The sequence below is a fragment of the Mastigoproctus giganteus genome, chromosome 12, assembly GCF_048544385.1.
Source record: "Mastigoproctus giganteus isolate SK-2022 chromosome 12, ASM4854438v1, whole genome shotgun sequence".
Classification (NCBI taxonomy): domain Eukaryota; kingdom Metazoa; phylum Arthropoda; class Arachnida; order Uropygi; family Thelyphonidae; genus Mastigoproctus; species Mastigoproctus giganteus.
Window position 1 is genome coordinate 127,948,049 of NC_143586.1, and position 24,563 is coordinate 127,972,611.

The window sequence follows — 24,563 nt, forward strand, 5'->3', positions numbered from 1 at the left end:
ATTTTGAAACTTTGTCGAGCCTTTCACTGTGTAGAAAATGTTCTAAAATATAATGGCATACAGGCAATAATTAAAAAAAAAAACTTTATCACCAATCTCCAAAAAACTAGTGCAAATTAAGGATGATTGCTAAAGAACTTGATGTGGAAACTATAAAGATCGGTCGTGTGTTCGGGCCACGATGAGCAGCTTTTAGCTTGCGGACGGCAATTGTGGGTTGGAGGAATTCCCGCTTTGTGCAAACATATTGAATCAGAAGTTAAATATTCCGAATTATTAAATCGACCTTTAAATTTGGAATTTCTTAACAATTTAGCAGTAATGATCGACATCCTGCAGGAGCTCTCAGAAGCTTTACAGAATCACAATGGTAAAAGCATATAAATTAATTATTTGAACTATCAGTGCTATTGCTAATTTGAAAAATTCTGAAGCTAAAATTGAGAGCATGTTGAAGTGGAAAGAATTTGAAGGAATCAAAATCGAAAGTAAAAAAATTACCTCGTGACAAGTTATTAAATGCATTGTGTTATCCTTAAATGATAAGTTATTAATGCAACAGGGCAATTTTAAATTAAATAAAGAAAATAACGATACCATTGAAAGAAATTTTTAACATATGCTACCTGAAATCGTGGAATATGAAAGAACTTTCGTCTCGGTGGCAAGCTGTTGAAAACCGAATAAGAAATTTGTTTTCTGATAAAATATGAAATAAAAATTAATGATTTTAAAGATTTTGTTGAAGACAGTTTATCTTTAAAATCGAGTGAAATTACCTTTTCAATTAAGAAAGCCAGAAAATATCTTTGAAACCATTGCGATTAGCAGTGCTGAAGCTGAGTGAGCTTTCAGCGTAATGAATAATATTGTGACAATTAAACACATTGCAGATTATGATGACCATACATCTAAATGGAAAACCATTGCTTCAATTTGATCTGGATCATTACGTCAAATCATTCCTCTGTAATCATCGCTCAGCTATTGAGCAAAGCAGAAGATCGACAACAAATATTAATAAAGAAGTAAATTGGCAATTTTTCTTGAATATTTGTGAAAATTTTTTTTTCATGTAATCTGTGATTTTTGTGTACTTTTTCTAGTGTTTGTTTTTTATGTAATATTCGTTTTTATATTGTGGAATGTTTTGTGATATGGGAAATATTTCATGTTATTTTTTATTCTCAATATTAAAATTTTATCATGAAAAAAATGTATCCATCAGTGGCATAGCTACCATGTAGGCAGGCAAGGCAATTGCCTCCGGGCCAGGCCCTTTAGGGGCCCGGCATCTTTGACTGTCTCCTGTTTTTGCAATTTTATTTAATTAAGTAGGGGCCCGAACATGCTCTTTGCCTCCGGACCCGAAAAATGGTAGCTACGCTACTGGTATTCATTATATTTCCCTAGTTGTTAAAAAAAAAAAGACAAATAAAAAAGTTGCGCATGTGTCGAGCATGCACAGTAGATGGTTTATGCGAAACATCCTTTGCGTTTCTTTTAGGTATTTTGATTTGTATATATCGATTACGAAATAAAAGAGCTTTCTTATTGTAAATATTTTATTGATCATTCACAGATTTTCATAATTTCTGGAAGACAAGATACAATGGATCTATGATAACTAAAGTAAGAGATATATACTTGCGAGTGCAATATATCTAAATAGCTCTGTAAAATAGCACAATCGGTACCGATCTTGTAGTTGAAGTGGCATATGCAGCTGTTTGGGGCACCTAACAATGGAATGTAACGAAAATGTGAGATGAAAAAAGAAATTGTTGACAAATATTTGTATTGTTGCAATCATACTTACTGCAGTAGTAACTTCAGGATGCATGATTGCGACGTCATAGTATTCAAAAATTCTAAAAAGTTAGAACTCCAGACACTGTCGTATCCAGTTATCATCGTAAGGCGAAGCATGACGACCAGGTTTTTAAGGTTTTTTTTTTTTTTATATAGACCTAGGAACGTTTTACACATTCACTTATATGCATGGTTAAGGGGGTTATAAGTCACATCTGTCCACCCCCCTAAATCCGCCACTGACTCAAGATATCATACCAGTCACGGAAATTGTGTCACGCGCTCTAATCACACTACTAGTAGTGCAAGCATGTGAAGCGCCTCTAGTGGAAGCCGTGGATGACATCATTTCCGTGACCGATCAAATTTACTCGGTAGAAAGTCAGAAAAACTGCGAGCCCATTGTTAAAATATTCACAGCTCACCACTGTTTATAACTGAAACAAAATATGTACTGAAAAGCAATAAATGTTCACAATAAGAATTACATTGCATCATTTTATACATGCTTGTAACAGTTGTAATTTAAAGAATAAATAAAATGGAGTTAAACAATGTTATTCATTAAAATTCAGTTGTTTAATAATTTTATCTAAACAGTCATGCACAAAATGTGAAGTGGTTGTGACTTTTGTTATTCATGTTGATTTAAACTTTTTTTTTTAATATGTATTCCTTTAACAGACAGGCCTCTTTTAATTGTGTCACAGATTGTAGAACTTCCTGTATAACACTGTACATACACATGTTTCTTCCATTATATTCAGGTTTGTTAATCGTTATGCAACAGAAGATGTTACAATTGGAGATATCACACTTCCCAAAGGACTTCAAGTCCAGGTGCCTGTATATCTAATGCATCATGATCCAGAATTTTGGGATGATCCTGAGAAGTTTGATCCAGACAGGTATGTTTTTTTTTTTTTTTTGATGTTTTAGACTATTATTCTTAAAATAGTTTAAATATATTCTTTTTTATATTCTATCACTAACTTAGCTGTTATTTGTCATATTCTACTTTTCAGTGTATGTTGGAATTGGTGATAATAAACATAATGGAGCATTCATTTAGAAAACAAGTTAGATTTGTTTGGGAATGTACACATAAATTAAAGATTGGATGGAATGGAATGCAAGAAGCTTTGTTAATTCATGGAATAGATTTATATGTAATTTTAAAACTAAGTGCAATATTATGTACTGAATGAGGATTATCCTGTGAACTTTCATGGTTAGCATTCTGAATAAAGTGTGCTTTTTTTTTTGCAAAACAATTTTTTTTACAGTAAAATCAGAATATTTTGAAAATTCTGTGAATAGTTTCTTACCTTTGTTAATGGATACAGGTGTAATAAACACCTGAGAATAGTGTTCGCCATAATTGTTCAGTTAGCCATAAAAAAAAGCAGACTTTATTCTGCAGATTTTTTATTTCCAGTGCCACATTATAATACTCATGTGATACAGTCTTTGAATAATACCCCTCTCAACGTAGAAAGCAAAATAAAAGACCTTAAAATCTCTTATAAAGTAATATCATTAAAGATTTATTTTCAAACAAAATAAATGTAGAGGATGGCAACTCCTCGAACTCGCACTGCCAAAGGAGTCAAGAAATATGGGCCAAAACACTGCCCTCCCTTTTGATAAATTAGTAAAGTCTGCTTTCCTTGTCAATCAGAAGTATAAAAGACCAGTAAGAGATGAATATAGAGACAGTACTTTTTGAATAAAAAAAAAAAAAAAAAGATTGATAGATTTTATCATGAAAAAATTGTAACCATCAGTGGCATAGCTACCATGTAGGCAGGCAAGGCAATTACCTCTGGGCCCGATTAGTAGTATGCCACAACGATCAAAACTAACTTTATCATATGTGTCATAAAAAAGTGTTAGTGCAGTATACAAGCATTGTCATAGATAGAAAGCAGTAGTAGTAGTAGTAGTAGTAGAGGCAATGTGATGCAAGAAATCAAGCTTATGTAGTATCAGTCAGAAAAGAGAAAAGGAAAAAAAAGAAAAAAAAACCATAATCACAGATCCATTCCCTATAAACTTTTGTCCAGTTCCTCCTTGAATTTATTTAGACTATTAACTTTTCCACAACAGCAAATGGAAGTTTGTTCCAGCAATCAACTACCCACTAGCTAAAGGCAAATTTCCACACATCTATTCTACAACTGTCTTTCTTCAATTTGAATTTGTGCTCCTTCGGTTTTGTAATATGAGAAAGGCAAAAATTCCATCAGAATTGAGCTTGCTCAGCCCATTCAAGGCCTTATACACCTCAATCAAATTACACTTGCATGTGCCTGGTTTCCAAATGCTGCAATTTAGCATTAGCATTAACAAAGGCACATGATGCAAGAAAGCAAGCTTATATAGCATCAGCCATAAAAAAAAAAAAAAACTTCTAATTTCACCCATCCGCTCACTCCAAATGTTTGTCTAGTTCTGCCTTGAATCTATTTAAGGTATCAACTTCTACAATGACAGATGGAAGTTTGTTCCAGCAATGAACCACACGCAGAGTAAAGGCAAACTTAAGCACATCTATCCTACAACTGTCTTTCCTCAATTTGAATTTATAACCTCTCAGGCAATTATTCTGAGCAAGGGAAAGAATCCCATCAGCATTGAGCATGCTCAAACCATTCAAGGCTTTATACACCTCAATCAGATCACCTTGCAAATTTGCAGAACTTAAGCTTTTCTTTGTAAGAGGACCCCTTTGTTCCCCTCACCAATCTTGTTTCCCTTCTCTGTACTCGCCCAAGCAACTCTGCATCCTTCCTAAGATGAGGCTTCCTGACATGTATACAGTACTCAAGGTGTGGCCTGACCACTGCCTTATATAAGAGGATAATCATCTCCTTATCCCTGCTAAAAAATTCCTGTATATCATTGACAAGACACCATGAGCTACTCTTGCAGACCGTCTACACTGCTCAGAAAACTTCATATCTTCCTGCACAATTACCAACAGGTCCTTTTCATTCTCTACCACTGTCAGTGTAGTACCACACAGCTGATACGTTACTCTGGGGTTACTGCTACCCATATGCAGTACTTAGCATTTGTCAATGTTAAACTTCAGTTGCCACTTCTCACCCCATCTCCCCAACTTTTATAGATCCTATTGCAGTAGCACACTGTCATTAACTGCATTACTATCTTAAAAACAGCCCTGCCAACCTTTGTATCATCTGTAAACTTGAATATTAAGCCTGATAACCTTCATCAATATCATTGATAAATAGACAAAACAACAATGGGCCCGGCACCGAATCCTGGGGGACTCCACTAATAACATTACTCCCCGAAGAGCAGTGTCCATTGATTAACATTCTCTGTCTTTTCCTACTCAACCACCCCTTTATTCATTATGGCAATATGCCCTTAATACCGTACTACTCCAATTTGGAGTGGTACGGTATCCATGCACAACAGTATCAAACGCTTTCATGAAATCCAAGTATATGATATCAAAATTATTTTTTGCATTAAGTTCCTTTGTAACCACATTGTAGTATCCAATAAAATTTGTCACACAAGACTTTCCCTGAATGAACGTATGCTGTGTTTGAATTATTACTGCAGTCTTGTCTAAATGATCCTGCAATGCTTCTTTAACCAGTGACTCTATTTTTTTCTCCTGGAACAGAAGTTAAACTAACAGGTCTTAAATACTCATGTCACCCTTTTATCCCCCCCCTTTGTGAATTGGGTGTGAATTGATAATTTATTTTTCTTCTCTGCCACGAGTCTCATTAGTTCATCTGACATCCATTTAGGCCTAAACCTTGAACAGCATTTCTTAGTTGGTTTGAAAAGCCTAGGAGCTTTCAACATTAATTCTTTGAATGCTTCCCATTTAGAATTTGCTGATGGTAACATCATAAGTTGGTCCCACTGTATAGAATTTAAAAACTGTCTCAGACCACTGTAGTCACTTTTATGAAAGCAAAAACCCTTCCCTTTACCCACATGTAGTTACATTTTTGAGTAAATCCCACTTCAGCACATTGTAATCACTACCACTTAGTGGTTTTCCTTTATCTGCAGATTCTTAATCACAAAGAATCTCTACTGATGATCAGATCAAGAGTATTACTCACTCTGGTTGCCTCTCGAACATGCTGCTGTAGAAAATAATCATTGAATAAATCCATAAAAGCCTTGCTAATGTGTGAGTGACCAACTCATAAGTTCCATTAATATCTGGGAAGTTAAAATCCCCTATTATCTGATTTTACTGGCCCCACTCTATTTCTTTGTACAGTTGTACATTATACTCATCAGAGTTATTAGGCCATAACACACTCCTACTCTCAAATTTGCTTTTCCAGTGCTACTGGAACACCAAGCCGACTCAACATTTCTATGTCTACCTATGTCAACTGGATGCCGTTCCTGAGATTTTATGTGTTTCTTGACTAACAGCATAGCCCCCTCCTCCCTTGCTATACTGTCTATCCTTTCTGTATACATTGTACTCCCTAAATTCCAATTATGCACTGCTTATATCTGTGTGATATCATGTCTCTGATATCCCAACAATATTTGCCTTTGATGTCTTGATCACCACTTCAAATTCATCAAATTTATTTTCTATACCCCTAGCATTGGTGTACATGCAAGTATACATGCATGAACACCAATGATAGTTACCAGTAGTTACCCTAACACAGCCCATATATTTATTTTTGCATGATGACTCCCACTAATCCTGAAATCCCTCAAGTCTCTGCCCTCTTGGGTGCTGCTCATTCTAATAGAAGCAGTGCAAGACTCATTTTCACCTCTACCTGTTGCTACTGTTAACCTTTTAGTCTGTGAATCACCCCATGCTAGCAGTTTTCCGACCCACCTAACACTGCCTTAATATCACAAAATTTTCTAGTGACGACCGACAAACTGAATTAAAATAAATTTATTGAAATAAATAAAATAATATATATATATATATATAAAATACAAAAACAGAGATAAAATAAAATAAAACCATTAAAATACAATAATACGATAAAAGCATTAAATATGCAGTTGCTTTCAAGAAGGGCCTCTTCATCAGCTTATTATTACTTTTGAGTATTATTACTTTGTCTCAAAATCTACTGTATATTTTAATGCTTTTATTGTATTTTAACACTTTTATCGTATTGTATTTTAATGCTTTTATTTTATTTTATTTTATCTCTGTTTTAGTATTTTATATAAATATTATTTATTTATTTCATTAAATTATTTTAACTCAGTTTGTCGGTTGTCTCTAGAAAATTTTGTGATATGCAACCCGAAGCTCAAGGCCTGTTTTCCAATTCCACTGCTGTGATAGCATCAGCAAACCGTCTTGCACTCCTTCTGTTTCAGTGTATCCATCCCTATAGAAGCAGTCTCTCCTGTTAACAAGCAAAGACTTATGCTGAAAACAATTCTACCCTACATGAGCCTTGCACAATCTACATGAGCCTTGCACAATCTCTCCAGGGCCAAATCGATTGACAAGGCTCTCACACATACTCCCTCACACTTTAAAATTTAACTCTAACTCGTGACTCTTTTTCAACATTGATCTGTTGTCATATCATTAGTGTGCTAACATGTACAACAATATCACCCTTTGTAACATTAAAATATGATATCTAATCTACAAAGTCTGAAAATTCTGAACTGTTTTCAGAATGTAAATATATTTTGGGAAACAGTTCATCATCCAGTAGCAGTTATTGTCCAGACATTTGGACAATAAGTTTTTGAACCAAATTGAAATGAGTCCATTTTGTAAAAAAAGAAAAAGAAACAAAGTTTTCAGTACTTCTCACTATCATTGAAGATAAAGAAATAGATATTTTGTTTGCAGTATCAGTTCTGTAAGTTCTTCTTCATAATAATAAAAGATAAAAAAAAAAAAAAACATTGATATACAGTCACTATTAGTTTTGGAACTGACAAGTGGAAAAGGAAGCTTGACATATAACAGATTATCCCAAGTTTGTTTTGATATTCCCTGTCATAGACTTCCTAATTTAGAATCTTCTCTTTTTGATCTCCTCTGGCATAGAATCTCAACCATATTCTGTAAAATTCATCTTCTGCCTCTATCTCATTCTCCGAACTCTACTAATCATTCATCCCTACTAACCCTGCTAGCAAAATTCCTGAATATCATTGACAAGACCCACGAGGTACTATTGCACAATTACCCCACATCTATTTCATTTTCCACTACCCTGAGTGTATTACTGCACAGTTGGTACATTACTCTGGGGTTTCTGCTACCCATATGCAATATTTTGCATTTGTCAATGTTAAACTTTAATCACCACCACTCAGCCCATCTACTCAACTTTTCTAGATCCTGTTGCAGTAGCATACTGTCATTAACAACCCTACCAACCTTCATATCGTCTGCACACTTGGACAATAAGCCTATTATACCTTCATCAGTATCATTGATAAATACAGAAAACAACAAATTTGTGGAGAGCCCTGGGGGACTCCACAAATTAACATTAGTTCACGAAGAGCAGTGTCCACTGATTACCACTCTCTGTCTTCTCCCACTGAACCATCACTTTATGCATAGCAGCAATTTGCCCTTAATGCCACAATTCTCCAGTTTGTAAATAAGCCTTCTGTGTTCAACAGTATCAAAAGCTTTCCTGAAATCCATGTATATGATATCAAAATTATTTTTTGCGCCAGTTCTTTTGTGACCACATCATAATATCCAATCAAATTGATCAAACAAGACTTTCCCCTTCACAAATCCATGCTGTGTCTGAACTATAACTACAGTCTTGTCTAGACAATCCTGCAGTGCTTCTTTAACCAGTGACTCCATTATTTTACCCAGAACAGAAGTTACACTAATGGTTCTGTAATTACACGTGTCACCTTTTGATCCCCTTTTGTGAATTGGGGATACTTGCACATCTCCAGTCCATGGGGACGACTTCTCATGAGACCAAGGATGTTCTCATAATCATGTCTAAGGGTTTTCTTACTTCCTTTGCTGCCTCCTTTAATATAACTGGATAGATACCACCCACCCCCAGGTGCCTTTCTTGTGTTTCGGTTTGTCTGCTACCTCACCAGAATATCAAATCAATATCAAATGAACCAACTTGATTCATCCCCTTCCTTCTAGAGTTTACATACGTAAAGTAGTCGTTGCTGTTTTTCTTTGCGTCCTTTGCCAAAGATTTCTCGCAATCTGCCATAACTTGCCTATCATCCTTTGTGACTTGATTACAGACTATTTAATATGTACCATAGGCATCTGTGTCTCCTGATAATTAATATCCATCACATGCATTTTTCTTCTCTGCCACATCTGATTCTTCATCTGACATCCATTTAGGCATGAACCTTGAATAGTATTTCTTATCTGGAACAAAAAGCCTAGTAGTTTACAATATTACTTCCTTGAATGCATCCCATTTAGAATTTGCTGACACCATCTAACATCAACTAACATCATCAGTTGGCCACTGTATAGAATTTAAAAACTGTCTGAGACCGCTGTAGTTAACTCTATGAAAGCAAAAACCCTTCCCTCGATGATAGTTACATGTTTGAGTAAATCCCACATCAGTACACTGTGATCGCAGTGTACTGATGGTTCCTTTATCTACAGATTCTTAATGCATGAATAATCACTGCTGATAATCAGATCAAAAGTATTATCCCTTGGTTTCCTCCCAAACATGCTGCTGTAGAAAACAGTAATCTAATAAATCCACAAAAGTCTTGCTACTGTTCGAGTGACCAACCCACAAGTTCCAGTCTGTATCTGGGAAGTTAAAATCCCCCATTATATGACAATTTGATTTCCTGGCCCACTATTTCTCTGTACAGTTGTTCGTTGTACTCATCAGTCATTTGGCCTATAACACACTCCTGCTCTCTATTTTGCTTTCCCACTGCTTATGTCACACCAAACTGACTCAACACTGCACTGTCCATCCATGTCAACTGGATGCACTTCCTTAGATTTTGTGTTTCTTAACTAACCTCAGGGGCTCACATCCAGTGAGTATGGGCTTGGCACACCCATGGTCCTGAGCTGGATATGATCATTGTTCTCTTTCTTTCTGATTCCCTTCTACTTTTGACTCTTGTTTTTCCCTCTCTCAGAGTAAATCAGAAATTTTTTTTGGCTGGTGCAAGAAAGCTGGTTTGGTTTGGTTTGGTTTTATTGGCGCATTAGCTACTAAGGCTATAATGCGCGTGCAAGAAAGCCTGAGGCTTACAAAGCCTCAGGCTTTCTTGCACCATATGGCTAATAATAATAACAGTATAATCCCTTCTCCATTTCTCTCGCATCTCTCCTTTCTGTACACATTGTACTCCCCAAATTCCAATGGTGCATTTGTTATATCTGTGTGACACCACGTCTAATATCTCAACAATTGAAGTAGTTGGGTATTGGCAGTCGCCTGCCTATTCAGAAGCCACTTGTTTCATAGAAAAACAGAAAAATCAGCTTGCAGTGGTGCTGAGAACATTGCGATTGACAGTGGAAGGAAGTCATGTGGTCAGATGAATCATGATACACTTAATTTTGCAATGAAAGTGAGAACCTCAGGAAGCAATGGAACCTACTTGCCTGTTGTTTTGTTGGCATGGACTGGGTTGTTGATACTGGTGGAAGGTTGAATATCATTTAGGGAGTACCTTAATTTTATATCAGATCTAATACACCCTGCAATAATGTTTATGCACAACTACAGTGTGAAACAACATAAATTATATCACAACTACAGTGTGAAACAACATAAATTATATTACAACTACTCATTGCACCCTTATAGTAAAAGTTATTATATTGTAGCAGTTTCTCCAACTGCTGCACAGCAGTTTAAGATTAGTTAAACACCAATTTCTAGCAACTGCTAGGGGTAGATTTTATCTCAGCCTGGTCTGTGCTTGTTAACAGGAGAGACTGCTTTTACAGGGATGGGGATACACTTAAATAGAAAGAGTGCAAGAATATTTGCTGATGCTATCGAGGCAGTGTTAGGTGGGTCATAAAACTGCTAGATTGGGGGATATAAGGACTAATAGATTAACAGTAACCGCTGGCAGAGATGAAAGTGATTCTTGCACTACTTCTATTGTAATGAGAAGCAGCCTGGAAAACAAGATGCAGGGGATTTCAGACTGTTGGGAGTCATTGTGGTACAAGTAAACACATGGGTTGTGTTAAAGTAGCTAAGAATAGGAACAGGTGCATGTATACCTGTGTGTACACCAATGCTAGGAGTTTGGTAAATAAATTTGATGAATTTGAGGTGTTGGTCAAAACATCAAAGGCTGATATTGTTGGGATATAAGAGAAATGGTGTCACAAAGATATAAGGAATGCAGAACTGGAATTTGGGGAGTACAAGGTGTACAGGAAGGATAGACAGGATAGGAAGGGAGGAGGGGCTATGCTATTAGTTAAGAAACACATCAAATCCAAGGAAGTGAAGCCACTCGACATCGCTGGACAGTGCAGTGTCGAGTCAGTTTGGTGTAACAAAAGTATTGGGAAATCAAAATTGAGAGTAGGAGTGTGTTATAGACGTAATGAATCTGATGAGTATAATAAAAAACTGTACAGGGAAATAGAGTGGGTCAGTAAATCAGAGAGTCTTAAAATGGGGGATTTTAATTTCCCAGATATTGACTGGAATTTGTGTGTTGGTCACTCACACACTAGCAAGGCTTTTGTGGATTTATTGGATGATTATTTTCTATATCAGCATGTTTGGGAGGAAACTAGAGGGAGTAATACTCTTGATCTGATTATCAGTAGTGATTCTTCATGCATTGAAAATCTGCAGATAAAGGAATCACTAAAGGATCCACTAGATGGCAATGTTCACAGTGTGCCGAAGTGGGATTTACTCAAAGAGGTAACTACCATCAGGGGTAAAGGGAAGGGTTTTTGCTTTTGTAAAAGGTGACTGTGGTGATCTGAGACAGTATTTAAATTCTATATGGAGGGACCAACTCATGATGTTACCAACAGCAAATTCAAAATGGGAAGCATTCAAAGAATAAATCTTGGAAGCTACTAGGCTTTACATACTAACTAGGAAATATTGTTCAAGCTTTAGGCCTAAATGGATGTCAGATGAACTAATGAGACATGTGGCAGAGAATAAAAATGCATGAGATACATATAAATTAATGGGTGACATGGAAGCCTACGATAGATATAAGCTGGTCTGTAACCACGTCACAGAGGAGGTTAGGCAAGCAAAGGCAGATTATGAGAAATCTTTGGCAAAGGATGCAAAGAAAAACAGCAAAGAGTTGTTTACCTATGTAAACTCTAGAAGGAAGGGGATGAATCAGATTGGTCCACTGGATATCAATGGTTCAACTGTTGATGATCCTGCTCAGGTAGCTGATAAACAGAATGAGTATTTTGCATCTACATTCACACATGAGGAGTTATTCAGGGAAGGGAATGCCAGAGGTGAACTAAACTCTGCAAGTGAGCTAGATGATTTTATAATAACTGAGAGGAAAGTGGAGGAGAAATTGTTGAGGATAAACATAAGAAAGGCACCTGGGGTGGATGGGATCTATCCAGTTATATTAAAGGAGGCAGCAAAGGAAGTAATCAAACCCTTAGCCATAATTATGAGAGCTTCCTTGGAATCAGGGGAGGTACCCATAGACTGGAGATGTGCAAATGTGACCCTAATTCACAAAGGAGGATCAAAGGGCAACCCAAGTAATTATAGACCTATTAGTTTAACTTTTGTTCCAGGGAAATTAATGGAGGCACTGGTTAAAGAAGCACTGCAGGATCATTAGACAAGACTTCAGTTATAGCTCGGACATAGTATGGGTTTGTTAAGGGGGGATGTCTTATGTGACCAATTTGATTGGATACTATGATGTTGTCACAAAGCAACTGGATGCAAGGAATAACTTTGATATCATATATTTGGATCTTAGAAAGGCTTTTGATACTGTTGCACATGGAAGACTGCTGCACAAATTGGAGCAGTGCAGCATTGGAGGCAAGCTGCTATGGATAAAGGGATGGTTGAGTGGGAGAAGGCAGAGAGTAGTAATCAATGGACACTGCTCTTTGTGGACTAATGTTATTAGTGGAGTCCCTCAGGATTAAGTGTTGGGTCCGTTGTTGTTTTCTGTATTTAGAAATGGTATTGATGATGGTATATCAGTCTTAATGTCCAAGTTTGCAGATGATACGAAGGTTGGCAGAGTTGTTAATGACACTAATGACAGTATGCTGCTGCAACAGGATCTAGAAAAGTTGAGCACATGGGCTGAGAGGTGACAAATGAAGTTTAACATTGACAATTACAAAGAACTACATATGGGAAGCAGTAATCTCAGAGAAATGTATCGACTCTGTGGTACTACACTGACAGTGGTAGAGAATGAAAAGGACCTGGGGGTAATTGTCAGGTAGATATGAAGTTTTCTGAGCAGTGCAGATGGTCTGCAAGAGTAGCTCATGGTGTCTTGTCAATGATATACAGGAATATTTCTAGCAGGGATAAGGAGGTGATTATCCACTTGTATAAGGCGATGGTCAGGCCACACCTTGAGTAATGTATACAGGTCTGGAGGCCTCATTTTAAGAAGGATGTAGAGCTGTTGGAACGAGTACAGAGAAGGACAACGAGAGATTAGTGAATGGGACAAAGGGTTGCTCTTACGAAGAAAGCTTAAATTTTGCAGATTACAGTGTTTGGAGGCTAGGCACCTGTAAGGTGATCTGATTGAGGTGTATAAAGCCTTGAATGGTTTGAGCATGCTCAATGCTGATGGGATTCTTCCTCTTGCTCAGAATAATCACCTGAGAGGGCATAAATTCAAATTGAGGAAAGACAGTTGTAGGATAGATGTGTGGACGTTTGCCTTTAGCCAGCGGGTAGTGGAACAGACTTCCATCTCTTGTTGTGGAAGTTGATAGCCTAAATAAATTCAAGGCTCAACTGGACAGGTATTTAGAACGAATGGAGGGGTGAAATCGGATCTTTTTTTTTTGGTTGATGCTGCATAAGCTTGCTTTCTTGCATCATGTGTCTCTAGTAATGCTAATGCTAACTCTTGTTACACTGTAACAATTCTGCCAGTTGCCATATGGCAGGTTGCTACTTGTTAAACACATATGGTACTGCTAAATCCTGAGTAATAGCCAATGTGTGGTGCATCACCTGTTATTTTTGGCAACCTTGTGTTTAGCATAATGTCAACAATGAGTCGGAATGGGCTTCTCTTCCCACCTTTTATGCAGAATATTGAAAGTTTTATTCTTTAATCTTTATTTCACTTTTTAATGGTTTTCTCTATTCCAACCCATATTTTGAGACAGTCCTGTACATGATTTTTTTTTTTTTTTTGACATTATATTTAGATGTCTTTTTAAAAAAAATTTTTCATTTTTTTATTTTTAATTATTCATTTAACCTACAATTAATTATACATTTTATCAGGGCAACTCATCATACATTTGCTGATAACATTTGTTAATTTATTCATTTCATTATCCTACTTTTTGGCATTTTTGTACAGCAGAAATATCTACCATCAAAACAACATGTCCCAGATAAGTTTCTACACTTATTTTTAATTCCCCCCCCCACATTTCACATCACTACCAGAACGTATGATTCATTATTGTTTTCTTGTAGTTAATTGTACTCTTCAGTTTTTAATGTCATATTTTTCATTATGTTTATATTTATACAGTATTTTTTATTACCTTACTCTTTACTTTCTTTCTTCCTCTTTTGGCCATTTCAGCCTCATGTCCTTTGGCACTAAAAATGTAGCATGATCACATAAAATTTATTATTCAACAATAAGTTACAGAAAATTTTACCAAGCCTTGATTGTTTGTCCTAAAATTACCTACACTATTTACAGCATGAAAAAAATCATCAGTTATTCAGTAATAGGCTACTGAACCTTTACTGGAACCTTTACCACTTTGCTCCAGTAAAGGTGCCATAATGTATTGCTGAATAATAAATGATTTTATTTCGGATATTGGTAATTTGTATCAATCTTTATGCGAATTATGATGAGTATCATGATTTTTGTTCCTCTCTACCTTTTTGGATTTATGTCAGGCCTAAAATTTCTTTTTTAAATCTTTTGATCCCATTGTTTGCTGAGATCCTGTTTAGTGAAATTATTTGTGTAGGAGGGTGAAATTTTTATTCCACATTCCACCCTAAAATCTCATCCTTTATTGAAATTTAGGTTTTTATTTAATGTTCTAAGGTTGTTCAATATTAGAATGCAGCATATTGCAACTGGCATATATCCAAATTTCCTGCTTCATTTTCTACTTAAACTTGCAATATTTGTAAAAGAATTATAATCAATTCAAATATGATTTTGAAAAGGCTAATATTAGAAAAGTTGCTTCCTGTCCAAATGTAGTTGAGCCTTCAGATTTCTAGTTAGAGATATTGGTTGCAACTTCTGCCATCCATACTTCCATGTTGTTGCAACCTGATGCATTCTATTGCATCCTCATCAAAAGATGAAGATGATACTTATGAATATCCTACTTTTTCTTGTAATTTTACATCAATGATCTTGGTAAATCACTCCCTGTCATACCAGATACATTCCATTTCATGCCTTTTATAATCTTCTGATAGAAGGTTATTAAAAGAATCCTGAACAGTCTTGATGCCAAGAAGTTTCTTGTGCTGTTCTTATTTCTGTTTACATTCTCTTATTCAACTGGTGTTTTTCTTTTGCTTAGGAGTTTGCTCACATCTAGCACATTCCCAAAAAAAAAATAGGGGGGAGGGGAGGTAAAATCCCTCCTGTCCAGTTATTGTCCCATTGTACTTTCCTCTACTCTTTCCAAAGTGATGGAGAAATCCATCACTTTCTGACTCTTTACATGACTTTCAAACATTCCATTTGATCAGTAATTAGCAATATGGATTCTGTCAGTGTCAATCCACTGTGATAATACCTTGGCTTGTGTTACACATCTTCAGACAAATTCAATTGAAAAGTTCAACAAAATTCTTAACATTTCCAATGCTGTTGATCATATTTGGTAAAGATCTTTTAAACAAGCTTCCATCTTATGGTTTGCCTTCTATTTTTTTCATTGGGTAGCCAGTTTTCTCTCTGACTGCTCACTGGAAATTCTGTCCATGGTTTTTTCTGACAAAAGCACACTGCATTCCTGGAAACTTTCCACTTTGTGAATTTTTCTCTGCACAAACGGCCCCGAGTTTTTTAAATATCCACCACCATTTCCTTTAATGCCAATCTCCATTTAATTTTTCAGTGGAACAAAGAAAACTTAGTTCAGTCCTTCTAAACTCACTCCTGTGTTATACCTTGCAAAAAGGAGTCTTCCGCTCCATAATCATATTGATAACTTTTTAAATCAGGATAATTCTTCAAAGCAGAGATGTATAGAAATCTAGACATCGCTCTCCTTTGAAGAATTTTCCTGATTTAAAATCTTTGTTATTGCTTCTTCTGCATCAAAAAAAAAAAAAAAAAAGATTTTCTTTGTTTTACTGTCAATGGTATTTTGTTCTAAACAACTATTGGTTACAGAACCATCCTATTATCATCATGTATTAAACTTTTTGCCATGGTCCAACACCAAAAATTAAATAACCAATATAACTGATTGCACTAACCTGTTTAATGTTGACCAACTTAAATGTGACCTTTACTATGGAGTTCCCTAATTAGCATTAGCATTAGCATTAGTAGAGGCATTTGATGCAAGAAAGCAAGCTTATGCAGCATCAGCCAAAAAAAAAAAAAATAAAATAAATAAATAAAAAATAACCACTTCCATTTCACCCCTCTGTTTGTTCGAAATACCTGTCCAGCTGAGCCTTAAACTTATTTAGGCTATCAACTTCCACGACAAGGGATGGAAGTCTATTCCAGCAACCAACCACCCGCTGGCTAAAGGCAAATTTCCTCACGTCTATCCTACATCTGTCTTTCCTCAATTTGAATTTATGCCCTCTCAGGTGATTATTCTGAGCAAGAGGAAGAATCCCATCAGCATTGAGCATGCTCAAACCATTCAAGGCTTTATACACCTCTATCAGATCACCTTGCCAGTGCCTAGTCTCCAGACACTGTAATTTGCAAAACTTAAGCCTTTCTTCGTAAGAGCACCCCTTTGTTCCATTCACTAATCTTGTTGCCCTTCTCTGTACTCGTTCCAGCATCTCTACATCCTTCTTGAAGTGAGGCCTCCAGACCTGTATACAGTACTTTAGGTGCGGTCTGACCATTGCCTTATACAAGGGAATAATCACCTCCTTATCCCTGCTAGAAAAATTCCTATATATCATCGACAATACACCATGAGCTAGTCTTGCAGCCCGTCTGCACTGCTCAGAAAACTTCATATCTGCCTGCACAACCACCCCCAGGTCCCTTTCATTCTCTACCACTGTCAGTGTAGTACCACAGAGTTGATACATTGCTCTGGGGTTGCTGTTTCCCATGTGTAGTACTTTACATTTGTCAATGTTAAACTTCATTTGCCACCTCTCAGCCCATCTGCTCAACCTTTCCAGATCCTGTTGGAGTAGCATAGTGTCAGTAGTGTCCTTGACAACCCTGCCAACCTTCGTATCGTATGCAAACTTGGACATTAATCTTGATATACCATCATCAATATCATTTATAAATACAGAAAACAATAATGGACCCAATACTGAACCCTGAGGGACTCCACTAATAACATTAGTCCATGAAGAGCAGTGTCCATTGATTACCACTCTCTGTCTTCTCCCCCTCAACCACCCCTTTATCCATAGCAGCAATTTGCCTCCAATGCCACACTCTCCAATTTGTGCAGCAGTCTTCCATGTGCAACAATATCAAAAGCCTTTCTAAGATCCAAGTATATAATATCAAAGTTATTCCCTGCATCCAGTTCTTTTGTGACTGCATCATAGTATCCAATCAAATTGGTCAGGCAAGACTTCCCCTTAACAAAACCATTCTGTGTCTGAGCTATAACTGAAGTCTTGTCTAGATGATCCTGCAGTGCTTCTTTAACCAGTTCCTCCATTAATTTTCCAGGAACAGAAGTTAAACTAACAGGTCTATAATTACTTGTGTCGCCCTTTGATCCTCCTTTGTGAATTGGGGTCACATTTGCACATCTCCAGTCCATGGGTACTTCCCCTGAGTCCAAGGAAGCTCTCATAATTATGGCTAAGGGTTTGCTTACTTCCTTTGCTGCCTCCTTTAATATAACTGGATAGATCCCATCCACCCCAGGTGCCTTTCTTGTATTTATCTTCAACAATTTCTCCTTCATTTTACTCTCAGTTATTACAAGATTCTCTAGCTTACTGCCAGAGTTGAATACACCTCTGGCATTCCCCTCGCTGAATAACTCCTCATGTGTGAATGTCGATGCAAAATATTCATTCAGTTTGATAGCTACCTGAGCAGGATCATCAACAGTTGACCAATCGATATCAAGTGGACCAATCTGATTCATCCTCTTCCTTCTAGAGTTTACATAAGTAAAGAACTCTTCGCTGTTTTTCTTTGTATCCCTTGCCAAAGATTTCTTGTAATCTGCCTTCGCCTGCCTAACCTCCTTTGTAACTTGGTTACAGATCAAATTGTATCTATCATAGGCCTCTGTGTCACGTGTTAATTTGTATGTATCCCATGCATTTTTCTTCTCTGCTATATGTCTCATTTGTTCATCTGACATCCACTTAGGCCTAAACCTTGAACAATATTTCTTAGTTGGTATGTAAAGCCTAGTAGCTTCCAAGATAAGTTCTTTGAATGCTTTCCATTTTGAATTTGCTGTTGGTAACATCATCAGTTGGTCCCACTGTATAGAATTTAAATACTGTCTCAGTATTTAATACTGACCTTACTATAATAACATTGTTGTGCACAATTATGTTATGGAAATTGAAACGAGGATTAACTGAAGTTTGATTAGTAAACAACAGACTGCAGTATCCTACAAGCATAATGTTCTGCATGATAAACAAGTGCCATGCCCCTCACTTTCACTACTTTTTTTGGTATTCATTTCTAGATTTTGGGCTTCTCCTTTTGAAAGTTTACTTACCCTATCCTCAATACTATGGTGCTATTAGGTTGACCATATTATAGAAATTGACCATAGCAACATAAAAAATATATATTATATTTCAAAACATGTTCGGCTCTCTTGGGAGTGATTAGACAACTTCTCAGGCATCAGTCAACTGAATGGTCCTTAAAGAGTTGTGAAAAACGTTTCCATCACACGGCATCAGACATTTTAGAAAACGGTTTGGTTTGGTTTGGTTTGGTTTTATTGGCGCATTAGCATCTAAGGCTATAATGCGCCAAGACCACTTTTAGAAAACTTAGCCAATTAAATAGTAGTAGGATGCCGACAACTTGTGCCTAAGCACTCCCAAGACAGCAGAGCATGATATTTTGTTACCATTTAGTGCTATGTTCAATTTCAGTTATGTTCCTACAGCCAATAGTGTTATTGTATTAAGTGTGGGTTACACAAATCAACAAAAGAAGTCTGCAATTGAGAAATGGATGCCGAAGAAAGTGTAAAAATTAACCAAAACTCTAATGGCTTCTAAATATTCACTGATTTTATCTTAAGCAAATATGAGTAGCAGGTGAACAACAGAATTAACAGAAAAAAAAATAAAATAAAAAAATAAAAATAATAATAATAATAATAACTGAAGAAAAACACATGTGCATAATATCATTCCAGCATACATAATGATCAGTGGAAACCAGTGAAAGCTAAAAAAACTTAATGGAGCCAGATTATGAGCTAATTGACCAATCGTTCCAATTTCATGAGAAGTTTTTTTTAGCATTAAATAGCTCATTTAGTTAACTCTTGCCCTCTTTTCATCATATTTGATGACTTTTGTAATGTTTGAACATCTGTGTTCACAATTTCATTTTCTATATTAGCATTCAGTTTCTCTAATGTGTGAAGATAGTTTTTAATGCTATCTTTCAACAAGCCCAAATAATAATCCAGCAATAACTTTTGTTGTTGTCAAGTACTATAATAAACCTTTGCATCAAATCCCATTATACAATTCTGTCGAGCCCTTCTCATCACTCAGCTCCAGTACAATCCCAGGAACCAGGAATACTGCCTACTTGATGACAAACAGAACTACAAACCATTCACAAAGTTTGCCCAAGACTTGTTCACAAGGTGCAAAATACCACAACCAAGAAACTTGGCAACCACACTTAGCATGACCAGAACAGCCTCATCACTACAAACCCTGTACTGAACCTCAGCCTGAACAGCAATACTGGCAAAACTAAATAAGAAACAACCACTATCCTGTTATCAGAAAAAAAAAAAAAAAAAATCTGATCACAAAACTGAACAGACTCTTCACTTCCTCTACGAAGATCTGATGTAACAAACATTAAACTAGACACTTGCCCATCAGGACCAAAACTGCATGTAACTAACTGTGCTGGTTGAAGCCAGAACTGATGTCTCATCTTCCTCTTATCACAATAAGACAAGACAAACATCGAAACTGACTCTCCAATCAGACCACAGCTATGCTACCACCTTGTCAGTTGGCAGCCCAGGTGGACCTTGTGAAACCCACTTTACCAGCCGAAGCCAATACTGAAGTCCCATCTTCTTCTTACCACGACAAGACATGGAAATCATCGAAACAGACAATCTCCAACCAAGACTTTGAATGCAGCTAAGCTGCCACCTTGTGAGTTGGCACTCTGGGTAGGGCACCTAGCCTCTGCCGACCGGGCTAGCCGAGTGGGTAAAGTACCTGCCCGGCAACCCAAAGGTCGCGGGTTTGATTCCCGCCTCGGGCTTGGATCAAAGTACTGCAAAAACCTTGGGAGGTGCAATATGGCCACAGAAGCCGATGCGCCAACAACTACAAAAAAAAAAAAAAAAAAACCTAGCCTCACCCACTTTCTTTCCCTATCCTGATGGGGGAAAGGGAGGGGAGGATCTGTTATCTCCTTCCCCCACTTTCTCCTGGTGGGGCATGGGCATGTCCCACTGGAAATCATTGTGGTCGTCTTCTCTTCCGTCTCCATACTTCTGACTTTTCCCCCAGCCTTCAGTCTCTCTCTCCTACTCTGTCTGTACACTAGCAGATGTCCAAATTTAAATTTCACAAAATTAAGCCGTCTTCACCAGGCTTTACCAATTCTAGCGTTATCTCCCCAATTTTTTTTTTTTTTTTTCTTTATAAGCCCTAGCCACTGAAATCTTAGGAATAATGAAAACATGAATATTTTCATTATTTCTTATTTTTCTGTTTTGAATTTAGCAACTCAAGTGGAATCCACAATCACTGAAGAAAATCTGCATGTAAAATTGTGTTGCCACCAATGTAGTTTTATAAGAATTGCTTATGGTTACAATGATTAAAGAAATTAGCTTGCTTCCTTGCATCATTTACCATTAATACTAAAACACTCCAAAAATGATCCAAAATTCCAATTCCATTTGATCCAATAAAGGTGTGAAACTATTGGGAATAACGCAGTCTTTCTTCTTTATGAAGTTCTTTAAGTTCATGTATTATTAGAAGAATGCAATATGGATGGATAGGGACGTCTGACTTTTTTTTAACTGCCTGTTATGTACCTGATTAAGATGTTCCAATTTGTAATGAAATTCTTCTCAGGGATAGTTTTGAAGATGTTAAATATTTAATCTTCAAGTGTTTCTTCACTTGGTAACAAGGGACATCCAATTTTTTTTTTAATCATTGATTTATTTGGTATAGTTTAATTGCATTGGAAAAGGTTTTTTAAAAAGGAAGATATAGATTTATTTGGTGAAATGATATTACTATCAAAATTCAGTATAGTTTATTCAAATGATTTTGAACAAAAGCATCATTAATATTAAACACATTTTTTCCAACAGGAAATATGCCATGATGGCCGACCTCACCACAAATAAACTGGTATGGACGAGTTTGTGCAAGTGTAATCAAACAACTACTGTTTTACATGTGACGATATGTTGCCACTAATATGATTTTATAAGAATTGCATATGGTTACAAAAATGAGAGAAGTTAGCTCTTTTCATTTTTGGTTGTGCAAATTTTGTACACCTGTACTTAAAACCTTTATTATACTGATGAGAAGAAGGCAAAGTGAAAATTTTAATAATAATATATTAAAATAATAATAATTATTATAGTAATAATACAGAAAAAATATTTGTTGTGCAAGTCAATTTATAAGTGATATTTAATATTGACTTTGATTTTAATATTTAAGTTTTAATGTCTAAGTTTTCTGATGATACAAATGCAGGTAGGCATTAATCAGGATATGCTACTTCAACAAGGTGTTGTTAAATTATTTAAATGAGCTAAAAAATGACAGTTTAACATTGATCAGTACAGGGTATTGTATATGGTTAAGAGTAATCCAAAGATAACATACCATCTGAGTGATGCTAAACTGAATGTAGTGATAATAAAAAACCCTAGATGACTTGTACAGTTTTACATGAGGTTCTCCAAGGAGTGCAGGCAAGGCTGCTAACTGCTCACTGGCCTCTTTCATTTATACACAGGAAATTTTCCAGTAACAAAAAAGAGACAATTATCCATCCAATTGTATAAAGCAGTGGTATACTGAATACAGTACTTGAATACTGCAAATACATTTGGGATCATCATTCAAGGAAGGATATATATCTGTTGGAAAGGATGTAGAGAAGTGCAAAAAGATTTTCAAGGCACAAAAAAGGTATGTTTAACAAGAAGGATTAGATTCTGGAAATTAGTATTAGTATTAGTAATGGTTGCACGGTGCAAGAAAGCCTATGGCTTATGCTGCACCAGCCAAAAAAAAAAAACCGAATAAAACAATGATAAAAATAAATAAATAATAATAATTAATAAAAAAAAGGAAATTAAACCTATCATCCTATGCGCTTCCCTCACCCGAAGGTACTATCCAGATGACGTTTGAATTAACCCAAACTGTCATCCTCTATCACCCATGTAGGCAACTTATTCCAGTAATTTATAACTTGCTGGCTAAAATAAAACTTCCTGCAGTCCAATCTAAACATTTCCCCCTGCAATTTGAATTTATGTCCCCTAGTTCTAGCATCACTTATAATCTTGAAAATTTTGTCCTCATTCATTTTACTGATGCCTGAAGAGACCTTATTAAGATCTTTAAGGCCTTCAAATGAAGTCTTTAAAAGGGTAGTGTAAACTAATTTTTGATTGCATTTTTTTTCCCTCATGTGACACACACATGTGTTGTATGTGTTTCATGAGAAAAAGAAAAACATAAATTTTAAATTTAAAAGGATAGTTACAGAATAGATATGCAGAAGTCTGCCACTCCCAATTTGTAAAATGTAATATTTTGAAATACAACCAATGTTAGTTAAATTATTATCTGTTTATTTTCTTGTGTGTGTTTTAATTTATTTAAAATTTCCATAGATTCAGTACTAAACCAAATACTCAAGGAATTACTTTTCTTCCCTTTGGAGTTGGTCCCAGAAACTGTTTGGGAATGCGATTTGCCCAGATGGAAGCAAAAGCTGCACTGGCTAGTATTTTGCACAAATTCATTCTGATTCCAGGAGAACACACAGAAAAGGTATATAAAAATTATATAAGAGAAAGTCATTATTATTTAAATTAATTTTTAAAAAAGCTTAATTTTTTAAATTAATTTATTTATATAAACAAAAAAAAAATTATAAAATACAATAGAAACAAAAAAAATTGCAAATGTTTATAGAAACTGGATAAAATTTTGCCTTAATCTTTTATTCGTCTTAATTTCTGGAGAGTATCATACGGAAGTGTTTTGCATATCATATTGAGGTAAATTTCTCTTATTCTTCTGCATTTTTTTTTAATTTCTTTAATTTTTTTGTACTATTCACTCAGTCACTGCATAGCTTATTTTTATTATTATTTTACTTTATTTATTTATTTTTATTATTATTATTTTACTTTATTTATTTATTTATTTTTATTATTATTTTACTTTATTTATTTATTTATTTTTATTATTATTTTACTTTATTTATTTATTTATTTTTATTATTATTTTACTTTATTTATTTTTTTTCTTATTATTTTTTTTGTATATACATATTCAGGGTACAACAGTCTAACATATATAGCCATTCATATTTAGCCATCCTTTTCACTCATTTATCCCATTCACTATAGTAAGCTGGTTAGGACTACACTTACTTTCTTTTTTTGTATCAGGTTAAACAGATACATTTCTCACCCAGCACTTGAATAGAAGCGCTGGGTGAGAAATGTATCAATATTTATAATTACTTGGTGACTTACACACATATGCACAATCCCAAACACAAACAAAACATTTAGTCTCCCATACCTATGCTCTCTCATATAATCACAATTAGACAGTCAATCATCCATGCATACTTAGACTATTACAGATATTACTTTGTTTACATGATTAATTTTTACATTTAATTCACAATATTTACTTTTAATTAAAACATGCATTAGTTTCTATGCATTAGGGAGAAGGGAATATATTTTGCCAAATCCATATCAATCGAGTGCAATAACACGAACACGATTGAGCTGCCAGCAAGCACACACTGCCATACACATTTTCCACTCGCTACTCATACATACACCAAGATGTAGAAGCACAGGCCAGAGCTCTGCATCACGTCCAGCAACGGATGCAACAGAGAGACTG

The 24,563-nt window shown here is 35.7% G+C and overlaps 1 protein-coding gene across 1 annotated transcript in view; it reads left to right on the forward strand.

The window, feature by feature from the left end:
• The window catches only part of LOC150077410 (cytochrome P450 3A24-like), a 330,473-nt gene that overhangs the window by 271,800 nt on the left and 34,110 nt on the right, over nt 1–24,563 (forward strand). Inside the window, exons 11-12 of the mRNA XM_090385893.1 lie at nt 2,580–2,720; nt 23,306–23,465. Of these exons, the coding sequence (XP_090242019.1) occupies nt 2,580–2,720; nt 23,306–23,465 (301 nt within the window). The remainder of the gene's footprint in view (nt 1–2,579; nt 2,721–23,305; nt 23,466–24,563) is intronic.